The sequence below is a fragment of the Sinocyclocheilus anshuiensis genome, unplaced genomic scaffold (assembly GCF_001515605.1).
Source record: "Sinocyclocheilus anshuiensis isolate Anshui unplaced genomic scaffold, SAMN03320099.WGS_v1.1 scaffold2193, whole genome shotgun sequence".
Taxonomy (NCBI): Eukaryota; Metazoa; Chordata; class Actinopteri; order Cypriniformes; family Cyprinidae; genus Sinocyclocheilus; species Sinocyclocheilus anshuiensis.
The window spans coordinates 75,609-96,004 of record NW_015552697.1 but is presented as its reverse complement, the minus strand read 5'-3'; the positions used below and the strand labels follow the sequence as shown (position 1 = coordinate 96,004).

The window sequence follows — 20,396 nt, the reverse complement described above, 5'->3', positions numbered from 1 at the left end:
AAGGTGCTTGAGCCGCTCATGTGTGGTTTCACTTTGGGTACAGCGACGGAGAAATGAGCCGTGTGTCATCTGAAGGTTTTAGATCCAGTCACTGTTCTCCACTGGAGTGGTTTCCGTCAGTTTTGTGTTCTGTGCGTCACAGTGCGTGACTCAAATGCGGTGTCATGCGCGAGATGCAGAAAAGGATGCGAGCGCATATACGGGCTTGACTCTCGTTGCACGTTCATACAGGGTGACCGTGATTTCACCAAGTACAACATGTTCCTGGATCAACATCTTTGTTGATCCTGGAACAACATTCCAATTAACCAATCAGAGTTGAGAGACAACTTTTCAGGAAATATCCGTTTTAGGCTTACGATCAGGGTTAGGTGCTTCTACACCCTTGTTAATCAGCTATCATTTCACACTGATTTTAGGAATAAATTATGGGTAGGGTTAGGTTTAAGGGTAGGGATTGGGTTTAGTCTGTATTTTTGGACAGTAATGTTGATCCAGGATCAACAAAAGATGTTACTTGGCAAAATCACGGCGACCTTCATACAGACAGTATTCGAGACGCTACTGTAAGCTGCTGTTTGAACGGGACATTTCGAGACTGTACGGAAATGCGGTTGTCAATCCCTAAAAAACTGACAGTGTGAATGTGGCAGTAATAGTGATTACTTTCTGGCGCTATGGCATTTTTAAACTGTGTCCGAGACGTTAGCGTGTCTCTAATAATATCGGTCACAAACATGATCACTGCACGATCTAATGTGTAGTGTCTTATTAACTCACTGTCATGTATTGTGTGCAATACATTTCTTCTCCCTCTTCACGTTTCGTTGATTTTCTCCACTGCTAAAGAAACTCTTAAGCCTCTTAAAAGTCCTCGTCAGTGTACTCCTAATAATTTTGGACCTTAAGAGCTCTTTTAAGGGTTAAGGTGCTTTCTGAATTACTTTCTTCTTTACTAGGATCTTTTCTTTAATTTTAACAGGAAACACCCACATTTCTAAGATTTTTCTTAGAATTGTGTCACTATGAGCAACTTTTTGCACTAAGAATTTTCATGAATACGGGCCCTGGTTTATGAAATTGCACATATTGCTTGGGATTTCACATTTTCATTCTCTTGAACTCATTCTTGAAAACATTTAATTTTAATAATTCAGTGCTTGCCAAACACGTTACTTCCTTTTTTTACTTTTAATGAAGAAACAGATTACGGACAAATTAGCCAATGTGTAGAAATAAGGATTTTTCCTGTTATGATTTATTGTTGTTTCATTAGACCAGGGGTAGGCAAGTTCGGTCCTAGAGAGCCCAGCTCCAACCCTGAAAAAAACTCACCTGCCTATAGCCTTAGTAATCCTGAAGACACTGATTAGCTTGTTCAGGTGTGTTTGATTAGGGTTGGAGCTGAACTCTGTGCGGCTCTCTAGGACCGAACTTGCCTACCCCTGCATTAGACAAACAGTCCTTACATTCCATCACTTGAAACTGAGATAATATTTCACCTATGCATACCTTAAAAAAAAATAAATAAATACCTATGTCTTCACAGAACCGTCCACTTGGAGCAAATATTTTTCATCTAAAATGTATTATATACAATATCCAGTTAAAACAAGAAATATTGTTGAAATATTATAAAGGTGCAAAAATAAATCAATAATGTTTATTAGATTTTAAACAACAATTTTGTTTTTTTGTGAAAATATTTCATAAACAGAGTTGACCCTTTAAGTAACAGAATTGTAAAGTAACATAATTGACAGAATTATCCGATGGACTGTCAATTCTGTTACCGCACTGTCACTCTACCTTGGTAACAGAGTTTGACAGTAACAGAATTGACAATTTTATTTATTTTTTTGCCAAAAACTCCACTTGCTAGCATAAATGCTAAGAGCACATGGCACTAATGAAATCATGATTAAAAGACTTTTAAATAACACAAAGTGTGATCAATGAAAAAAAAATTGTTTTCCTTTTGACGTAGCGGTGTCTGACTAGGGTTGAGACATGGAGTGCTTTCCTTTTGATATTGTGGTAACAGATTTGACACTTTATAAAATAACTCTTGCTGTACGAACTTTTAGATTAAAATATTTACTTAGAGAGAGCACATAGACTTTTCAGTGCTTCAGATCTTAAAAGTGAGGGAAAGTGACATCATTTCCTGTATTTTACATAGTTGTGAGAGATAATTCCACTAATTTAAAGGCAAAGTACAGTACGGTAACAGAGTTGACGCAAGATTTACGGACACATTTTTATAAGAAAATTATAAAAAAAAAAAAAAATTTTTGTTGTAGAATTAGGTAAATTACTTTGTAGGGCTTTAATAAATAAAATGAATTAAATATTACAAAAAGAAAAGTACAATAAAATATTTTGATTACACAATGATACATGATGGAACTAAATGCAGTGCAATAATACTATTATTAATTTCATTTTTTAATAGTTATATTTAATGGGTCACACTACATGTAGTGTGGGCACCAAATCAAATCTCCAGTTGCTCTTAAGAGAACCAGACTCAAAAACTTAAGTGCATCCCTGTATACACACACACTCAAATATAACTTCAAATTTCTTTTGAAAACATTAACATTAATGAGATTATAGAATCTCTATAGAAAAAAAAAATTCTAGTTGCAGCACATTCTACCTCTGACCAGTTGACACTTGTGTTCTTATCTGTAATTCCTGATTTTACCATGTCCTGTTGCTTTTAAATCATGTTCCTTTATTATTTAGTAATATTTGAATTTAAAGCGAACTGTTCAAGTGTTTGTTACCAAATAGTAGAGTATTCTTGTGTTAATTTATAATTCCACATTAAAAACAGTCCCAGAGTCCCATAGAGCTGGGAAGCCCGAGGCCTCCAGAGCCTGAAGGTTGGGTGTAGCTAGCAGGGAAGGAGCCGAGGAGCTGGGCGAAATCGACAGAGCCAGGAACCCGGATGGAATCAGTGGAGGGGGCAGAGCCAGGAGGCCGGGTGAAGCCGGCAGCCACGAGGAGCAAGTGTGAAACTCTTTCCACACTGAGGGCAGCTGAAAGCTTTCTCTCTGGTGTGAGGTGTTACCTGTATCTGAAACTCTTTCCACACTGAAGACATTTAGAACAGTTTTCACGAGTGAATCTTCATGTGGCAATTAAGGTTTACTTTACTTCTGTAACTCTTGCCACATTGAACACATACAAATGGCTTTTCTCCTGTGTGAATTCTCATATGAATCGTAAGATTTCCTTTTTGTGAGAAGCTCTTTCCACACAGATTGCAGGTATAAGGCTTCTCTCCAGTGTGACCTCTCATGTGGGTACTAAGAGTTGGTTTTTGTCTGAAATTTTTTCCACACTGATAACATACATACGGCTTCTCTCCAGTGTGAATGTTCATGTGTTTCTTAAGACTTTCTTTTCGCGAGAAGCTCCTCTCACACAGTTTGCAAGTGAACGAGCTCTCTCCAGTGTGAATTTTTATATGGGAATTAAGAGATTTTTTATGTGTAAAACTCTTTCCACATAGTTTGCAGGTGTAAGGCTTCTCTCCAGTGTGAACACTCATGTGGCTTTTAAGGCCTCCTTTTCGAATGAAACATTTTCCACACTGTTGGCAGGTGAAAGAGCTCTCTCCAGTGTGAATTCGCATGTGGACTTTAAGGCTTCCTTTCTGAGTGAAACTATTTCCGCACTGTTTGCAGGTGAAAGGGCTCGCTTTAGTGTGAATTCCCATATGGACTGTAAGGCTTACTTTTTGAGTGAAACTTTTTCCACACTGTTGGCAGGTGAAAGGCTTCTCTCCAGTGTGAATTCTCATGTGGACTTTAAAGCTTTCTTTTCTATTGAAACTTTTTCCACACAATTGGCAGGTGAAATAACTTCTAGTTCCTGTAATTTGGGCTCTTTTTTGAGAAGAACCCTTTTTTTTGGACTTTTGAGTCTGTGAGCAAATAAAAGATTTTTCTCCAGCTATGAAATCAAGATGTTGCTCATACGGAGTTTTCTCTTCCATTTCATTCAGTACTTCATTCTCTTCTTTCAGCAGCATCAGGTCTAAGATGAAAAAAACACACAAATAAAAGTTAACTGAGTTTAATGGCACAAAGCAGGAGACGTCAAAAAAAAAAAGTGAACGCTGAGGTCAGACTGAGGACAACTGGTTAATCATAGACTAGGGCTCTTCAACACTTCTCCTGGAGGGTCGCTGTCCTGCAGAGTTAAAGGGGTCATAGGATGCCCATTTTCCACAAGTTGATATGAGGCCTGTCTGTGTCACAGACTGGACTGGTGTCTTACCTCAGACCCACCCTGAGTGAGCTGTCATCAGTCCGCCATTGTTGAGATTGGCTCGATTTGAGAAATGGGAAAACATTTAACAAGATTTAAAAAAAAAAAAACACGGGGTGGATTTTTATCATTATAGGGTGGTTGTGTACACACACTGCCAACACACATTTCAGTTTAAACAACTTGTAAAAGTGCATGTAGCATCCTATGACCCCTTTCAGCTCAAACTCTTAATTAACTCTTTCCCCACCAGCGTTCTTAAAAAATGTTTTTTTATATATATAAAGTTGCCAACCACCGTCAGCATTTTTTGAGCATTTTCACAAATTTTAAGGCCCCATTAATGGCGGCAAAAAAGTTAAACACACCTGAATAAGCTAATCAAGGTCAAGTTTGGGCTGCGTTCCATTTCTGTTCAAGCACTTCCCCTCGGAGGAATCCCCACTGGCATTTTGAAGTGCATTCCACTTCATGAAGTCGACGAGGGACGTTTGCACAGACAGACCCTTGACCTCTCGATTTTGACTAAGGGAGTGATTCTACTTCATATGTACACTTCAGGCAGCTCCATATACCACAATGCAACACGATTGTGACGTCACCGCAGATCACATTTAATTTACCCCCGCCCCAAACAACTCTATGATATACAAATTTAAATTGAAACATTTAAAACAACCCAAGCATACCTATATACATACAGAATGCTGCATCAAACAATTTCATAAGGGGAAGAAAGGTAAGTAATAAATCAAACTCCATAATGGATTCCTAGTGATCAAGGGCTTAAGACATTCCAATTCAGCCCACTGCAAGGGTTCCGCCAGTAGTGGGTACTCGTGCAATGTAATCATCCAAGACAACGAGACGGAGGCAGGTTAGCAAATGAAGCTAGTCATGTTTTAGTCATAGTCTTTTGACTAAAATGCCATTTATTTTTAGTCATATTTTAGTCATCTGAATTGTTTTTAGTTTTAGTCTAGTTTTAGTCGACTAAATATCATAAGATTGTAGTCAACTAAATCTACAGTAAATTTAGTCAACTAAAATCTAATGGGTTTAGTTACAGTGCATTTATTAAAGGGGTCATATGATGCTTTTTTAAAGATCATTATTTGGTGTAACAGAATTGTAGGTCCTCTATGCCCCGCCTCTCTCAAACGCTTCGTTTTCTACAAAGTCCCTCCTTCCGACAAGCGCAGTCTGCTATGATTGGCCAGCTGACCCAGTGCATTGTGATTGGCCGAACTCTGAATTGTTTTTAGTTTTAGTCGACTAAATCTACAGTAAATTTAGTTGGCTACAATCTAATGGGTTTAGTTACAGTGTAATGCATTTATTAGCATTTCTCTAAAATTTCCAAACTCGTTATATAGGTTTGATATTAAGGTTATATCATGATAGACACCGATTTAACTGCGGTGACACACAACATGCCTTTATGTTCAAATTAAATAAAACCACTTTTTAATGAAATACCAATGGTTATTGCATGCACACTTCACGAACAGTATTGTTTTAATTTATATAGCATGGCAAGACAATTATAGTTACATATAATTATCTGTCATGCAGTTGATAAATGACACCGCAGTAGGCTAATGTGTTTGCTGTGTGCCATTTAAATTTTTATGAAACTTTAATTTTCTTCACTACATTGCAAAGCATAGACTTTTTCCTCCCCTTTATTTCAGGAAAATATGCTGCTCCTCGTTATTTTAAAGTGAAGAAATCGAGAAACTTTTATTTCTACAGGCTAGTGATGATTCTGAAAGAACATACCTGGAATTTGTTGCTATAGTAACGAACGCAGATTATGTGCATCGTGCTCGTATTTCAGTGCAGTTGTTAAGATTGTGGTTATTTCAGCAAACAGTTTCATACATTTTAACAGTGTTAAGTTCAACTTTTATACAGTATATCATTCAATGGTAGGCTACTATTTAGAGATCAGTGATGCGCACGCATTTTAGACACTTTTTTTAATGTTTTTGCTCAGTCCATGTAATAAATGCACATCCTTGAATAAGCCATGTATAACTTCTGATATGACCGGTTTCAAGGCAAAATTGCAGTCGATTGTAAAACATCACATTTTGACTCATTATAGCTCAAACCAGATCCGACAATCTCACAGCCACCACGGTCAAATATTGAGATAGACTTTATAAAGTATCATCTATTTATATTAAATTAATATAAATATATTAAATTGGTATCTTCTCCGATACCCATTTTGTGACCATTATTGAGCCGATTCTTTTTAATCAGCTGGAATGATTCGGGACATCTACGCTTAACGTGGCTTAATGCATTAAAACGGTGTTTTAAAAAGACAAAACTCAGTAAACACATTATTAATAAAGCATTCTATTCAAAGACAAGCAGATGAGTCCAGAATAAGAACGCAATGTGTTTAATTAGGCTACGTGTTCAGTTAAGTGTTTTCCTCCCATAGAAAACCATTAGCCTAACGTCCGCTTAACGTCCCACATGAAAAAATACTATAGTAATTTATAGTAAATATAGTGTTTTTGAACCATACTATAGTAAAGTGCTTGAATTAATGTGCTGTGGTAATATAACAACTTTATGTTCTCAAGCCCGCCGGCCGCGCCGTTCTCAAGCCCGCCCGCCTCCGCTCACTCTAGCCCGCTGTGTTTCGTTGTGAAAGTGAAACTACTTTGTTTGGCCTTCCAAAAGAGGACACGACTAGAAATCAGTGGTTAAGTTGTATTTACAACACTGTTCCAGAACAGTTCAACCCAAATATTCAGATGTGTGCAGCACATTTTATAGAGGACTGTTTCCTGATCCTAGAAGAGTAGACTACAATGCCGGCTGGTCTGACTCACGGACTGTAAGTAAGTTTTTTTTATATTTAAAGGATTTGCCACTGACGATTCAAACGTGAATTTTGAGCAGTGTAGAGTAGTGCTTGTTGCTTGTAATTTCTCCGATCACAAATGCAGACATGGTTTTATGTTTACGCGGCGCGATGCAACGCAACGCGTAAAAAGACAGTATAAGTCATTATAATCCGTAATTATGTCCCCACTGGATGCAACAAATGCCTCGTTTATAATGGGGTTTAATGTTTTTGTCTCTTCGCTCCGGCTGGGACACGGCATCACAATATGGTAAGGGGCGTAACATTTCCGTCACACGCTTGAGGTATTCGGCCAATCACAACGCACTGGATAGCTGGCCAATCACAGCACACCTCGCTTTTTTAGAACGATGAGCTTTGTAAAAATCGACGCGTTTCAGAAAGGCGGGGCATAGAGGAGAAACAATAATGTACAGTATGTGGAAAATAATGTGTTTTTTGAACCTTAAACCGCATAAACACATTTCATTACACCAAATACACAAAATAATGTTCTTTTTAGCAACATCATATAACCCCTTTAATAAAGCATTCTATTTCAGACAAGCAGGTTATGGGAGGAAAACGCTTAATGTATAATTAAACGTGTTGCGTTTGTATTCTGGGCTCATATCTGCTTGTCTGTGAATAGAATTCTTTATTAATAATGTATTTACTGAGTTTGGTTTTTTTAAAACACCGTTTTAATGCATTAAGCCACATAGCCTACTTTCATGTTAAGCGTTTTAGAATGTCCCAATGATTAATTTGTGAATTCGACTGGTCCAGAAGATTAAACTTGCAGCAGCTAACATCTCGTGATTCAATAAAACAGACATAGTGAGTCAAGTTTACAATAAACAACTGTGCATTATAATGAAGGCTCAAACTACACAGCATTTTTAGCTTTTTAAACAACATACTCCATCCTACACCAACTACGCACACATTTCCTATCATGTATGCCTATGAAAGACGATCGAACCAATCAGAGTAGGTATGGGGCGGGGCGACACGTGCAGCCCCGCCCCGATCTGCAGGCTGTATACTTGACTTGGACCCCTAAAAATCAGCTATTTATATCAATGGGAATGATAGATCAAGGCTGTAATGTTAATGACATCCACCAGAGGATAAGAGATCCTTTTAGGTTTCAAAAATTGTATAAATGGTTCAAGAAATTAACTTGTAGTAAATATATATGTGACCCTGGACCACAAAACCAGTCATAAGGGTCACTTCACAAGAAATATTTTTAATGATCTTCAGTAAGTAAAAAGGACAACATTTTTAATTTAGAAAACATGTGAACTATGTGTGTGAATATATTTATTTTTTTTTTTTTTTTTTAAAGTATAGAATAAACAGTTTTATGGCGTTTAATATAATGAGTTTGCAAAGAATTCTGTGAACTCCAAAATGGTTATAGATTAATTATTACATCCAATATTATAATTCCTAATGATATTAAAACTGAATATATTGCTACTCAATTAAAACAAAGACAAGATTATTTTTAATATATTAAATAATTAAACACTTCCATAGAGACACCTAAATACTCTTATTACACGGCTCTCTGAAACCCTCATCCAGGTACGGTTTTGTGCCCACTTATTTACTTGTGGCAAGTATTCATGTATTAAGCAGGATAACATATACCCATCTCATGTTTTGTTAAATACTGTTGCATAATTATTGGATACAAATTTTGAATTCACAACTAGATATGGGGTTTAATATTACCCAAAATAATTGTTTTGTTTACGCTACTTCTGTACTATTTTTCCGTTTTTTAATGCATCACGTCATAATAATGAATGCCCAACTTCGAAGCAAGAGCTTCTCAGGTGCACTTGAAGCAGCATTCGTATTTGTCTGCTCATGTGATCTCATCATGTCTGTCCACATGACCCGCTCCAAGTCAAATAGACCACTTAAATTAGGCCTCATATGACATTGTTCACAAATACTATTCATTTCAGAAGAAGCCCTGAACTGCAACGTGTCGAGAAATAAAATAGAAAAGTGGGTAAGAACAAAAAATCCACATGCTAATGTTAGCCGGTCATCTTTTTTTTTTTTTTTTTTAAGTTTTTGAAGAGAGAGAAAACAGTTTTTTTAAGAGAAGAAAAAGTTTTTGAAAACATAACCAATCAGAGAAAAAACTTAGGACTTAGGTTCAGGAAAGATCTAAGACACTTTATTATAAGACTCCAAGTAGGGCTGGACAATAATTCAATATCAATATGAATCGCGATATAATTTTTTTCAATAACGGTGATATGATTTTTAAACATTTCCGATATTTCGATATACATTACCAGTGTTTACAATACATTGATTTATTTGTGGCGTTTGACTTCGTTGAATAAACATGAGCAATGCACGTTTCAAAATCATAACACGTCGCGGGTGTTTTATATGAATGTATCTCTGAAGGGAACCGACTGTCTTCAGAAAAGTTTCGATGGCATTTTTATTTGATCTGATAAAGTAGCGTTCATGAGCGGAGCTGCTTTGTTTACAGCCGTTACCGGGGAAACCACTGTTTCTGCCGCTCTCAAAGCGCCACCTGCTGGCAGAGAATCAGTTTGCATTTTCAATAAGCCCGTCTCCAGCAACATGTTTTAGTTGTTTTTTTTTTATTTTCTGCAGCAACTTAGAGCACTTTTCATACTCTTTATACTGGCTAAAGCACATTTGTTTCAATCTATAAGAATAATTAGCCTACACTACCAGTCAAAAGTTTTTGAACAGTAAGATTTTTTTTGTTTTTTTAAGAATTCTCTTCTGCTCACCAAGCCTGCATTTATTTGATTCAAAATACAGCAGTAAAAAACAATACAATTGTGACTTTTTACTATTTAAAATAACTGCTTTCTATTTGAATATATTTTAAAATGTAATTTATTTCTGTGATCAAAGCTGAATTTTCAGCATCATTACTCCAGTCTTCAGTGTCACATGATCCAGATATCATTCTAATATGCTGATTATCAATATTTAAAATAGTTGAGTGCATTTTTTTTTTCAGGATTCTTTGATGAATAGAAAGATCAGCATTTATCTGAAATAAAAAGTTTTTGTAACATTATACACTATTGCATTCAAAAGCTTGGAGTCAGTATGATTTCTTTTTCTTTTTTGAAAAGAAATGATAGAAATTAATACTTTTATTTAGCAAGGATGCTTTAAATGTTACAAAAGATTTCTATTTCAGGTAAATGCTCTTCTTCATCAAAGAAACCTGAAAAAATTCTACTTGGCTGTTTTCAACATAATAAATGATTTTTCAGCATCAAATCTGAATATTTGAATGATTTCTGAAGGATAATGTGACTGGAGTAACGATGCTAAAATATAGCTTTGAAATCACAGGAATAAATTACATTCGGCTTTCTGACAAGATGCGCATTAAATATCGCATGCGATTTATCGTGCAGCCCTAGGCAGAGTCTATCTGGAGGCAGAAAATTACGGTTTTCAAGTGGCAAGTCTATGGAGCCATGGAATAAAATAATAAAAAAAAAGGTAAATTTGATTTTAAATTTCAAAATTCTGACATTATTCTCGCAATTCCGAGATTATATCTCACAATTCTAATAAGGAAAAACAACTCGTCATTCTCTCTTTTTCCTTCCATGGATTTGACCCATTTATCTCCACTTGTTCCCAGTGTTTTTCTGCCACCACTATGCGCGCGCAGCTGCAAGTGACGTAACTGTGACGTCTACTCTAAATTGGTCTATAGTTTGAAGTTAAAGATATTAATATTAATTAGGGGAGTCTGAGACGATTATTTGACAGTGATTTCACATTTCTTGTTTGAATGAAGGCTAAATACAAATAAAAGGTGAGCATTAATTTATTTGTGCCGTTTTTTTTTTTCCTAAAATATTATATGGTTTTATATGAGGTGACTTGACTTGGCAAATTCCTTTTTCATAGGTTTGTAGATGCACACATCTGTTGTGGGCGTTCTTGGCTGTTTTTACGAGGCTTTTTTAATAGTGTTCATATCGATATCGGAATTATATCGTATCGACCGAAAATAATAAATATACCGTGATAATTTTGGTCCATATCTTCCAGCCCTAACTCATAAAACATTTTTAATTCACATTGTGATTCGGGGTTCTGTCTACTCTTCTGTAAAGGTCGACATTTTAATAAGGATCAAATGACTAAGTTCCGTTTTAAGAATGAAACTAACCCGTTTGTGTCTCAGTATCTTCTTGTTTGACTCTGAATGTTTCTTCAATCCTCACATCTTCACTCTCCTCTTTAATAAACTCCATCTTTATAAAAGTGTGTCACGTGGATCTCAGTTGCTTCAGCAGGAGTTTCTCTGTGTGTTTGGATACTTTGTCCTGTTTAAAATGAGAATAAAGAGTAAATATAAACTAAATCTCTGGGTGCATCTCAATTAGCTCCCTAGTTCAGTAGTAAGCGCACAAGGGAATCGGCCAGAGTGAAAGTTAATAGCATGGCCAAATAAATAAATAATAGTAATAATAGACTTCAATTTTTTGCATCAAATTCGTGTTTACTATACACTGATACGCGATATAGGCTAGTAGTGAGTGAAATTAGACGCATCTTTTCTTTTACTCATTTGTGGATGCACTTAAGTTACTCCAGAAACATAACGTTCCTCATTGTTAGATAAAGCATTACAATGTTGCATCCATTATTAATTTATTTCACATAGCTTGCAAACACTATAAAGCTGAACGAACCGTTTGCATTGGTTTAAACACCTTAAACGCTATAAAACAAACCTTTCTGCAGCAGAATCACAACAGACGGAGGAGCGCGGCGCAGCCTTATGACGTCACATCACCAGACCAAAATAAAAGTCCCGTTCTTCTACTTGAATTCAGCTTGGACCTAATACAGTGCATTATTAAATGCTCGACATTTTCTTGAATGCCACAATGCATACACTTATCACTGTTTCTTTTCCCCAGGACAAACATATAGTGTTTAATCCTGTATGATTTTGTCTTGAGTCTTCCTTCTATAGTCTTATCTGAGCTTATATATATATATATATCAGTGGTGTGCGGTGGTGTTTTAAAATGAGGAGGCCGTTATATATACTGTATGTGTGTGTATATATATATATATATATATATATATATATAAAATTCATGTCCTATTTACACTTAATGTTTACACAGTGCAAATAGCTATAGATTCTATTTACACCTAGCAGGATTTTCTGCTATAAAAGGACTTCAACACGTACTTTACCATCTGTGCCACTGGAGCGGTTTTTAGACGATAGTCTTTTGTAATGTTTTGTAATCACACGTTGATGGGCAGAGTTAGTGTAAATAGCTTCTGCCAACTAGGCGGTCTATGTAAATACTAGGAATTAGTGCTCTGCATTTAACCCATCCTAAGTGCACACACACAGCAGTGAACACACACACACACACACTGTGAACACACACCCGGAGCAGTGGGCAGCCATTTATGCTCCGGCGCCCGGGGAGCAGTTGGGGGTTCGGTGCCTTGCTCAAGGGCACCTCAGTCGTGGTATTGAAGGTGGTGAAACATTTCATGTTTCATTTTGATGTGACACAAAGCAGTGATATCTAAGCAGGAGAGTTGTTTACTTACTTTATAATTAGTCAATAACGCCATTATTTGTTTTCGTTCAAGCCGAGAGCGATATATATATATATATATATATATATATATATTACTGTATTTTGTAATATTGTCTGATTTTTCTTTCTTACTCCACATTTTCTGCCATATTTCTATTCCTTTCTTCTTAATCAGAGTTTACCTTCTCAAAGTAAAATTGAAAGTGTTATTTATTTATTTTTGTAAATCAATTTTTGGCTATTTATCAGCAGACTCATGAAATGGTACACAATCGAACTGTATGTCGATACCACCCGTGAAGTCTAAATAAACTTCAGTAAAGTTCCATTATGAAATCTTGTGACACTTTTTGTTTACCATGTTTTCTTTTGTAGCTATTGAATCAAAACAGGTCTGAACCCATTCTCCCATTGTAATCCAATGACTGCCACTATTTCTGCTGTTTAATTGCTCTGACAATTTTTTATAATTTTTTTTTTTTTAGATATTTTAATGTAAGTAATACTTTCTCCACTTCCCACCTTCATTCTTAGAGTCATCTCTGAATATGCTGAGATAATATATAGCAGGGGTGTCCAAACGCAGTCCTGGAGGGCCACTGTCCTGCAGAGTTTAGCTCCAACCTGCCTGGAAGTTTCTAGTATGCCAAGTAAGACCTTGATTAGCTTGTTCAGGTGTGTCATATTGTATGACCTTGCTCTTTCTTCCGATAACCAACCGAACGGGTTATCCTGGAATTTGGAGTATTCCCAACAATCCTGTTTTTTTATTATTATTTATTTCTTCCCCACTTCCCTTTAACCTAACAATATGTTAGTGATAATCTCTCTCTGCTTAATTCTGGCAGTGTTTCTCCTGCTTTTATTAAAACTGTGTTATTGGGGGTTGACCTAAGGGCTCCTATACATAATCATAAATCTCTATACTGTATTCTGTCTGTTTTTGTAGTGTCAGCTTTGCTGCTACTCCATATTCTGTGCTTCCATAATCTATTGTTGCCCTCATAATTGCCCTGTAAATGTCAATTAATGATTGTTTGTCTTCCCCAATCACATCCGGCCACCGCTTGTAATAAATATATTACTTTTTTTTGCATTTTGCTTCTAGATGGTTGATATGCACTTTCAATTTATACTTATCACATAACCATAATCCCAAATACTTCAATTCAGATATGATCAGATGCTCAAATCTGTTGACCATATAATGTTATTTGAAAAAAAATCATGTAGCAAGACTTGCTCATTGAGAGCATAAACCCTCATTCATAAGACTTTTTTTTCTTCAGTTTTTCAATAGCTTCTCTTATTTTTCCCAATACATATTACATATACATACATATCTTCCCCCCACCTCACTGCATATAATGCTGATTTTATACCTCCAGGGCTAATTGCACTCCTCTGAGGAATACCATTATACATTTCAAAATCTTTAGATACTTCGCCAGTCTTAACTCTGATCTTCCTGCCCATTAGAAGAGGCCCAGAAAGAGAGAATATTGATTCCTGAAGTCTACTCACAGATTGAGTTGTACACCCTTTTTACAGTGACAGGAAGTTTCAAAACAACACAGTCCAAAATGGTCACAGTTTTTTTTTTCAGTCCTTTAGGATACTGGATTCCAATCACAAAACATGCACACAGGAGGAGGCCCAGTGCCATCGAGATGTCCTCACGCTCCTCTGTGATTAATTGGATGGCCAGTTAATCACAAAGGAGAGCAGACTCAGCAAATCTTGAAGGACTCGAGGTGCCATTAGAGAGCTGTATGAGAATTCGTTGGTCCACATCAACATTGGTGTGGTCTCTCAGATCCCAAAGGAGCTTATGTTAAGATGAAGGCAATGTAGGACATGTATTAAAATATAGTCATAACAATTAAATAAGGAAGCAGTTAACACACTACTGTACTTACCATTTTGGCCTGCTGTGGTTGGACACAATATTTCACTGGTAGCATTTTCTCAGCGCCATCCTTTCTTTGAGGAGCTCTATGTTTGGTTGAAGCTTCTCTGTTTCCTCCTTCATTACTCACAGATGTTCCTTGATGCTCTGTGATGTTCCCTGATGCACACGCATGCTTCTGACGTGACTCTGCAGAGTAGAAAATAATTCAACCTCATGTCTTTTTGCATCTGCAATACCTGCAACAATTCTACTACTGACTAGGGCTGGGTATCGAGTTCGATACTTTTTAGGCCCTGACTGAATTGCTTCAATACCATTGAGTATCGAAAAATTTATTGTTGTTCGGTATCGGTACCAAATTTCGGGGGTTAATCTGGTCAACGTCAGTGAGCCAGTAAGCGTGCAGCATGCTTAATGTGCCTAAATAAAGTGCTTGTGATTGGCTCTGGCGAGGCATCCAGGAAAAATCCAAGTTTACGCAGGTTCAGCCCAGAGAAGTAACTCACACGTGAGGCTGGAGTGTGTAAGCGATGTAAGGCTACGTTTACACTATAGTGCGTTTTTATTTTGAAATAAAAACGATCCTCGTCTATACTGGCGTTTCCACAGCATTTCAGAAAAGATCTCCGTCCACACTACATGACTGAAAACGTGTGTTGCGTGACCATTCATGCACACTGTAGCATCATGCTATATAAGACAATTCATAAGATTTATGCTACGCTTATACTTAAAACTCACTTTAAACCACCGTCGAGTGTTTGTAATAACCTCTGATTGTGATCTAATGAGGGGTTTGGTCATATAATGTTGCTGAAATACATTTCAAAATGTGCTAAATAACAACATGAACAACATATGACTTCTTCTTCAGCACCTTAAGATAATGTTCACAATTAATGTTAGCAGTATTTTTTTTTTTTTCCCAGAAGAAAAGTAAGTTTAATATACCACAACATTTTTACCACAAAATCTGAATGTCCTGCACCAATGGTGGCCATGTTGGATTTAGGTCAGGCTGACTAATTGATCACAGAAAATTTGAAGCAAATCATGTGACCAGCGTACTCAAGACAAAACAGGCTGTGATAAATGATAAAAGTATTTGATGAAAAAAATCCTTGGTGTTCTTATTTCTTATGCAAGTTACATAGTGCTGCTTTAAGATTTACATAGATTTTTTTTTATTAATTTCTGTAGTATACTCAGTCAAAACCTTTAATGGCAGCATTCTGCTTTCCGGTGAAGAGGGCTTCATTAGCCACTCTCCACTGGATAAGCACGTGTGTGCTTATCTGTCCCTGTAACATCCAGACAAGATTAAAGTTACTTGTGTGATTTATTTGCTCAATACTACATTTACATGTTGAGTTAGTTGCTGCTGATGTGTCGCTTTTTATCCAACACAAATGTTCCTCAATTTTTCTACAGTACTAATGGACAAATAAAATATATAACTTATTTGGGTAACACTTTACAATAAGGTTCATTAGTTAACATAGTTAACAACTTCAGTTAACATGAACTAAGAATGAACAATACTTCTGCAGCATTTATTAATCTTAATGTTAATTTCAACATTTACAAATGCATTATTAAAATCAAAAGTTGTGCTTGTTAACATTAGTTAACGCACTGTGAATTAACATGAACTAACAAAGAATACCTGTATTTTCATTAACTAATGGAACCTTATTGTAAAGTGTTACCCTTATTTGTTTATTTATATTACTTGCATTCATCTAATGTAAACAGTGTTTACAACAGTGAATTCTACTATATAATAGCACACAAACATCACTCACTCAGATGTCTGTTTCATGTCTATTAGATGTGCTCATCTGCAATTCTTATTGAACATTTTCCTATCAGATATTAAATAGACATTTAGTAAGTGTCTTTAAGATGTACATGGTTTAGAATGTACGTAAATGCACTTTGCAGATGTATGTACGCTTACTGGAGCTCTCCTGTTAGCTATACATAATAAAATGTTTTTACAGCAAAATCACAGATATACTATACTATTTAGCGTCTTTACACCTTCAACGGTTCAACAGTCTGCTCTACAGTAACTCAAGGAACCGTGTTTTTGGTTTGTAATACTCACATTTGAAAACACCCGTGTCCATCGTTGCACTGTTTGATTATGACGTATCCTCTTCTTCTTCATCATCTTCTTCTTTATGACGTATCTTCTCCTGTGGCCTCCTGGGATATAAAAGTATCCATCGGATGAGCACATCAGAATCTGGGCTGAAGCAGTAGGACATCCGGGGATTTCTCGCCTACTCTTTTATGAATGCTGAGGTTTGGGACATACTACTGTCTTCACATACTCTTTTCTCCTACTATATAGTAGGTAAGTAGGCATATTCGGAAACTTAAATATCCTTAACATACTAAACTTAAGTGTACGTACATTCGAATCTCGCGAGAATACGTACACCACGCAGGTAGTTCTCGCCTACTCTTTTAGGAATACTAAGGATTCAAACTAGGGGTGTCGCAATATACAGGTATTGATGATAATCATGACATTCAAAGCAAGAAATATTGACATCATGTTAATTTAGGATGTGACAATATACTGGTATTGGTGATAACCACAATATTTTGTCTGGGAACTGTAGAAAGATGAGGCGAGGACTCAAATGAAGGAAGAATATGGGCATTTAATAATAGTAAAAATGAACAAAAGAACAACAAAAACTACCCCGAGGGGGGAAAACAGGCAGGCAAGACAGGGCAGGGCACGGTGAACATGCACACATCTGACAAATAACATTAAACAACAAACCAGCACAGGACTGCAGACACAAGGAGAATAAATAGGGAGACAAATGAGGAGGGTAACGAGGGAGACACAGGTGGAGTAACTTAAACAATAATGAGAAAACAAGAAGGGCAGGGTCTGACAATAGACAGGAGAGCACATGGCACCAACAACAAACAACAAGCCATGTGCTCAACAAAACACACAGTGACATCTGGTGGCCAACTAGGGCACACCAGCAGAACTGTGACATATTTAAAATGAATAGGACTCATATGATAACACGACACGTAAATACTCCTGCGCCAGTACCTGGTTGACCTCTCAGTTGGCAGTATTGCATCTTAAAGCTGACACCTGTCAAACAAGAAGACGCAGCGTGCACAGCTACTCCAAGAAGAACCACCGGCGCAACGATAGGATAAAGAGCTTAAAATATGGGTACTCAATTAACACGTTAAAGTATCAGTTTTGATGTTAATATTTATTCATCATCCTGTTGAACTTAACAGTATTTTCTCTCTTGTTATTTCATAGGGAGCTTCAAAGAAGACCGAGAATGCCAGAGTCTCAGGTCAACAGACAATTTTTGAGTCTGTGAAAAGGAAAAGGAAAGCAGACATGTCTAGTGCATGTGAAGACACAGCCATCACTGAGTCACTAGCCTACTTCATAGCAAAGGACATTATGCCCTTTAGAATGGTAGAGAGGCCAGGATTTAATGCATTGATGAAAACAGTTGCTCCAAAATACAAAATCCCAAGAAGACAAAACTTTTCTGAAAAAGAAATCCCAAACATGTACGTAAAATTAAAAGCTGACATTGCCAACTCTTTGGCTGAAGTCAAACACTTTGCATTTACAACTGATCTCTGGACCAGTAATACTGGACACCCCTATATGAGCTTAACAGTTCATTTTATCACACCAGCATGAGAATTGAAAGCTGCATGTCTACAGACTGCATTTTTACCTGATGACCACACCAGTGAAAACATTAAAGAGACATTTGGAATTCAGCAGTCAGCAGTGGCGTGTGTCACTACTGACAATGGCACAAATAAGAAGGCTGCATTTAAATCCCTCCTCCCATCGAATTGGCTCAGCTGCTTTGGACATAATTTAAATCTTGCACTTGGAAAGGCCCTGAAGATTGACCAAGTGGATGCTGCTGTGAGGGCTTGCAGGAGTGTCGTCCAAGGATTTAACCACTCATGGAAGAGAAGGAAAGAGCTGGCGAAAAAGCAAGCAGAACTTAATCTTCCTCAACATACCTTGATCCAAGCCGTTGTGACTAGATGGGGGTCTACATACGACATGATTTCTAGGTAGGTTTGAATTTCTTGTGCATGGAAATATCCTGTTCATTTAATTATTCTGTCAGTGTCAACTCAGCATAAGCTTTCTTATGCTTAAAAGGCACATGGTGCATGAAAACAAAACAAATGTAAATGAAAACAATAGATCTGACTCAATTTCTTCTAAAATTGCCCAGAACTGGCGGTCTTGTAAACTCCTGGACCTGATATAATTGACACATTTCAGAATCAAAGACATGACATGTTCATATTTCAAGCATTTTCTGTAAAGTGCCTGTTGGTGTATAATGCAGTGCAGAACAATCGCTGGATCTGCATTTTCCTCTTCAAAATTTCTTTTGTATTTTGTATTTTGAACTACCAGTATTTTCTTCTGTCATTAGGGCCTTTCGCACCGCTTTAGTTCCAGAACTAAATGTACAGTACTAAAGTACTGGGACGATTTTGCGCAAACTATTTCCCAGTACCATTTAAAGGGTTGCATTCGCACCGAGAGTGTGTACTAAGAAGTGACGTAAACCGGTCGACAGCATCATCATTTAAGTTCCGGCGGTGCGAAAACGCCAAAAAGTGGGTAGTTCCACAATTAGTTCTGGTACTATGAAAAGGTTCCCACGGTGCGAAAGGCCCTATAGACAGGGCACCATCAGGGGTTAATGCCTATCAGTCTCTGCCACTGCGTTTGCTGATGGAAAGAGAATGTTGAACAAGCTCTTCTTTTCTAAACAGAGAATATCAGTGACTTTCAATATGCAATTTTTCCAAAAAAACTTAGGTGAATTGCTTTCCTGATTTTGGCAATCAGCTCCCTTTTTCCCTCTCCTCTCACTTCCCTAGTACTTCTCATACTGTTCTTCGTGTTTAGTTGAGTAACGACACTTGAGATTATATTAATCATACCAGACAAATAGCATTTCCATTAAACTCAATCAAAAACATACTGCAATGTCTGTCTTTCTTGAAACTGCGTTAATCATCCACTTTCCTTTTTAGTTTGGAAAGAGATATCAGTCTTGTTCACAGCCAAGCAATAAAAAACTACTAAAGTTCTGTAAATGTTTGAGACCCCTGCTCTACACCCTTAAGAAAGGGGTGTACCCAAAGGTAGAGCGTTCAGTCGTATGACCTCACTGTGCTGTTAGGTAGGTATGCATGAATTTTATTGATTGTCAGAGCAGAGTTCTGCTTCATGTAAAATGTTGGAATTTTATCCTCTGATCGACTGTGTGGAGAATAGCCTCTTAGCCCCAGCTAAGCTCAAAAGAAAATGCTCCTCATCATCTGGATTACTATTAATAGCATTCAGGACACAGCACTGATAATCAGACATATCTGGCTACACAAGGGGTTTTCAACTCTGGCCTTCGAGGTCCACTTTCCTGCAGAGTTTATCACCAACCTTGACCAAACTCATCTGCCAGTAACTTTCTAGTAATCCTGAAGACCTTGATTAGCTTGTTCAGGGGGGTATTCCAAAAAGCAGGTTATGTGACATACCCGGTAATGTTTGAGGATAAGCGAGCGGATAACCTCAGTTTTCGGTTCCAAAATCGGAGGTTACTTTCAGGGTATGTAAGTAACCATAGTAACTTGCTCTCTGAAGATAACCTGCTCC

At 37.0% G+C, this 20,396-nt stretch overlaps 1 protein-coding gene and 1 long non-coding RNA gene across 2 annotated transcripts in view; one reads left to right on the top strand and one right to left on the bottom strand.

The window, feature by feature from the left end:
• Positions 1–2,668: 2,668 nt before the first annotated feature.
• On the bottom strand, positions 2,669–11,464 carry LOC107667691 (gastrula zinc finger protein XlCGF8.2DB-like). The gene is made up of 2 exons (XM_016459419.1): positions 11,370–11,464; positions 2,669–4,050 (listed from the first exon to the last, which is right to left on the bottom strand). The coding sequence occupies exons 1-2, from the start codon at positions 11,452–11,454 to the stop codon at positions 3,125–3,127; spliced, it is 1,011 nt and encodes a 336-aa protein (XP_016314905.1). The 5' UTR covers positions 11,455–11,464; the 3' UTR covers positions 2,669–3,124.
• Positions 11,441–20,396, top strand: part of LOC107667693 (uncharacterized) — a 25,129-nt gene continuing 16,173 nt past the window's right edge. The window contains exons 1-2 of the long non-coding RNA XR_001631808.1: positions 11,441–11,506; positions 17,932–17,938. This is a non-coding gene — a long non-coding RNA (uncharacterized LOC107667693). The remainder of the gene's footprint in view (positions 11,507–17,931; positions 17,939–20,396) is intronic.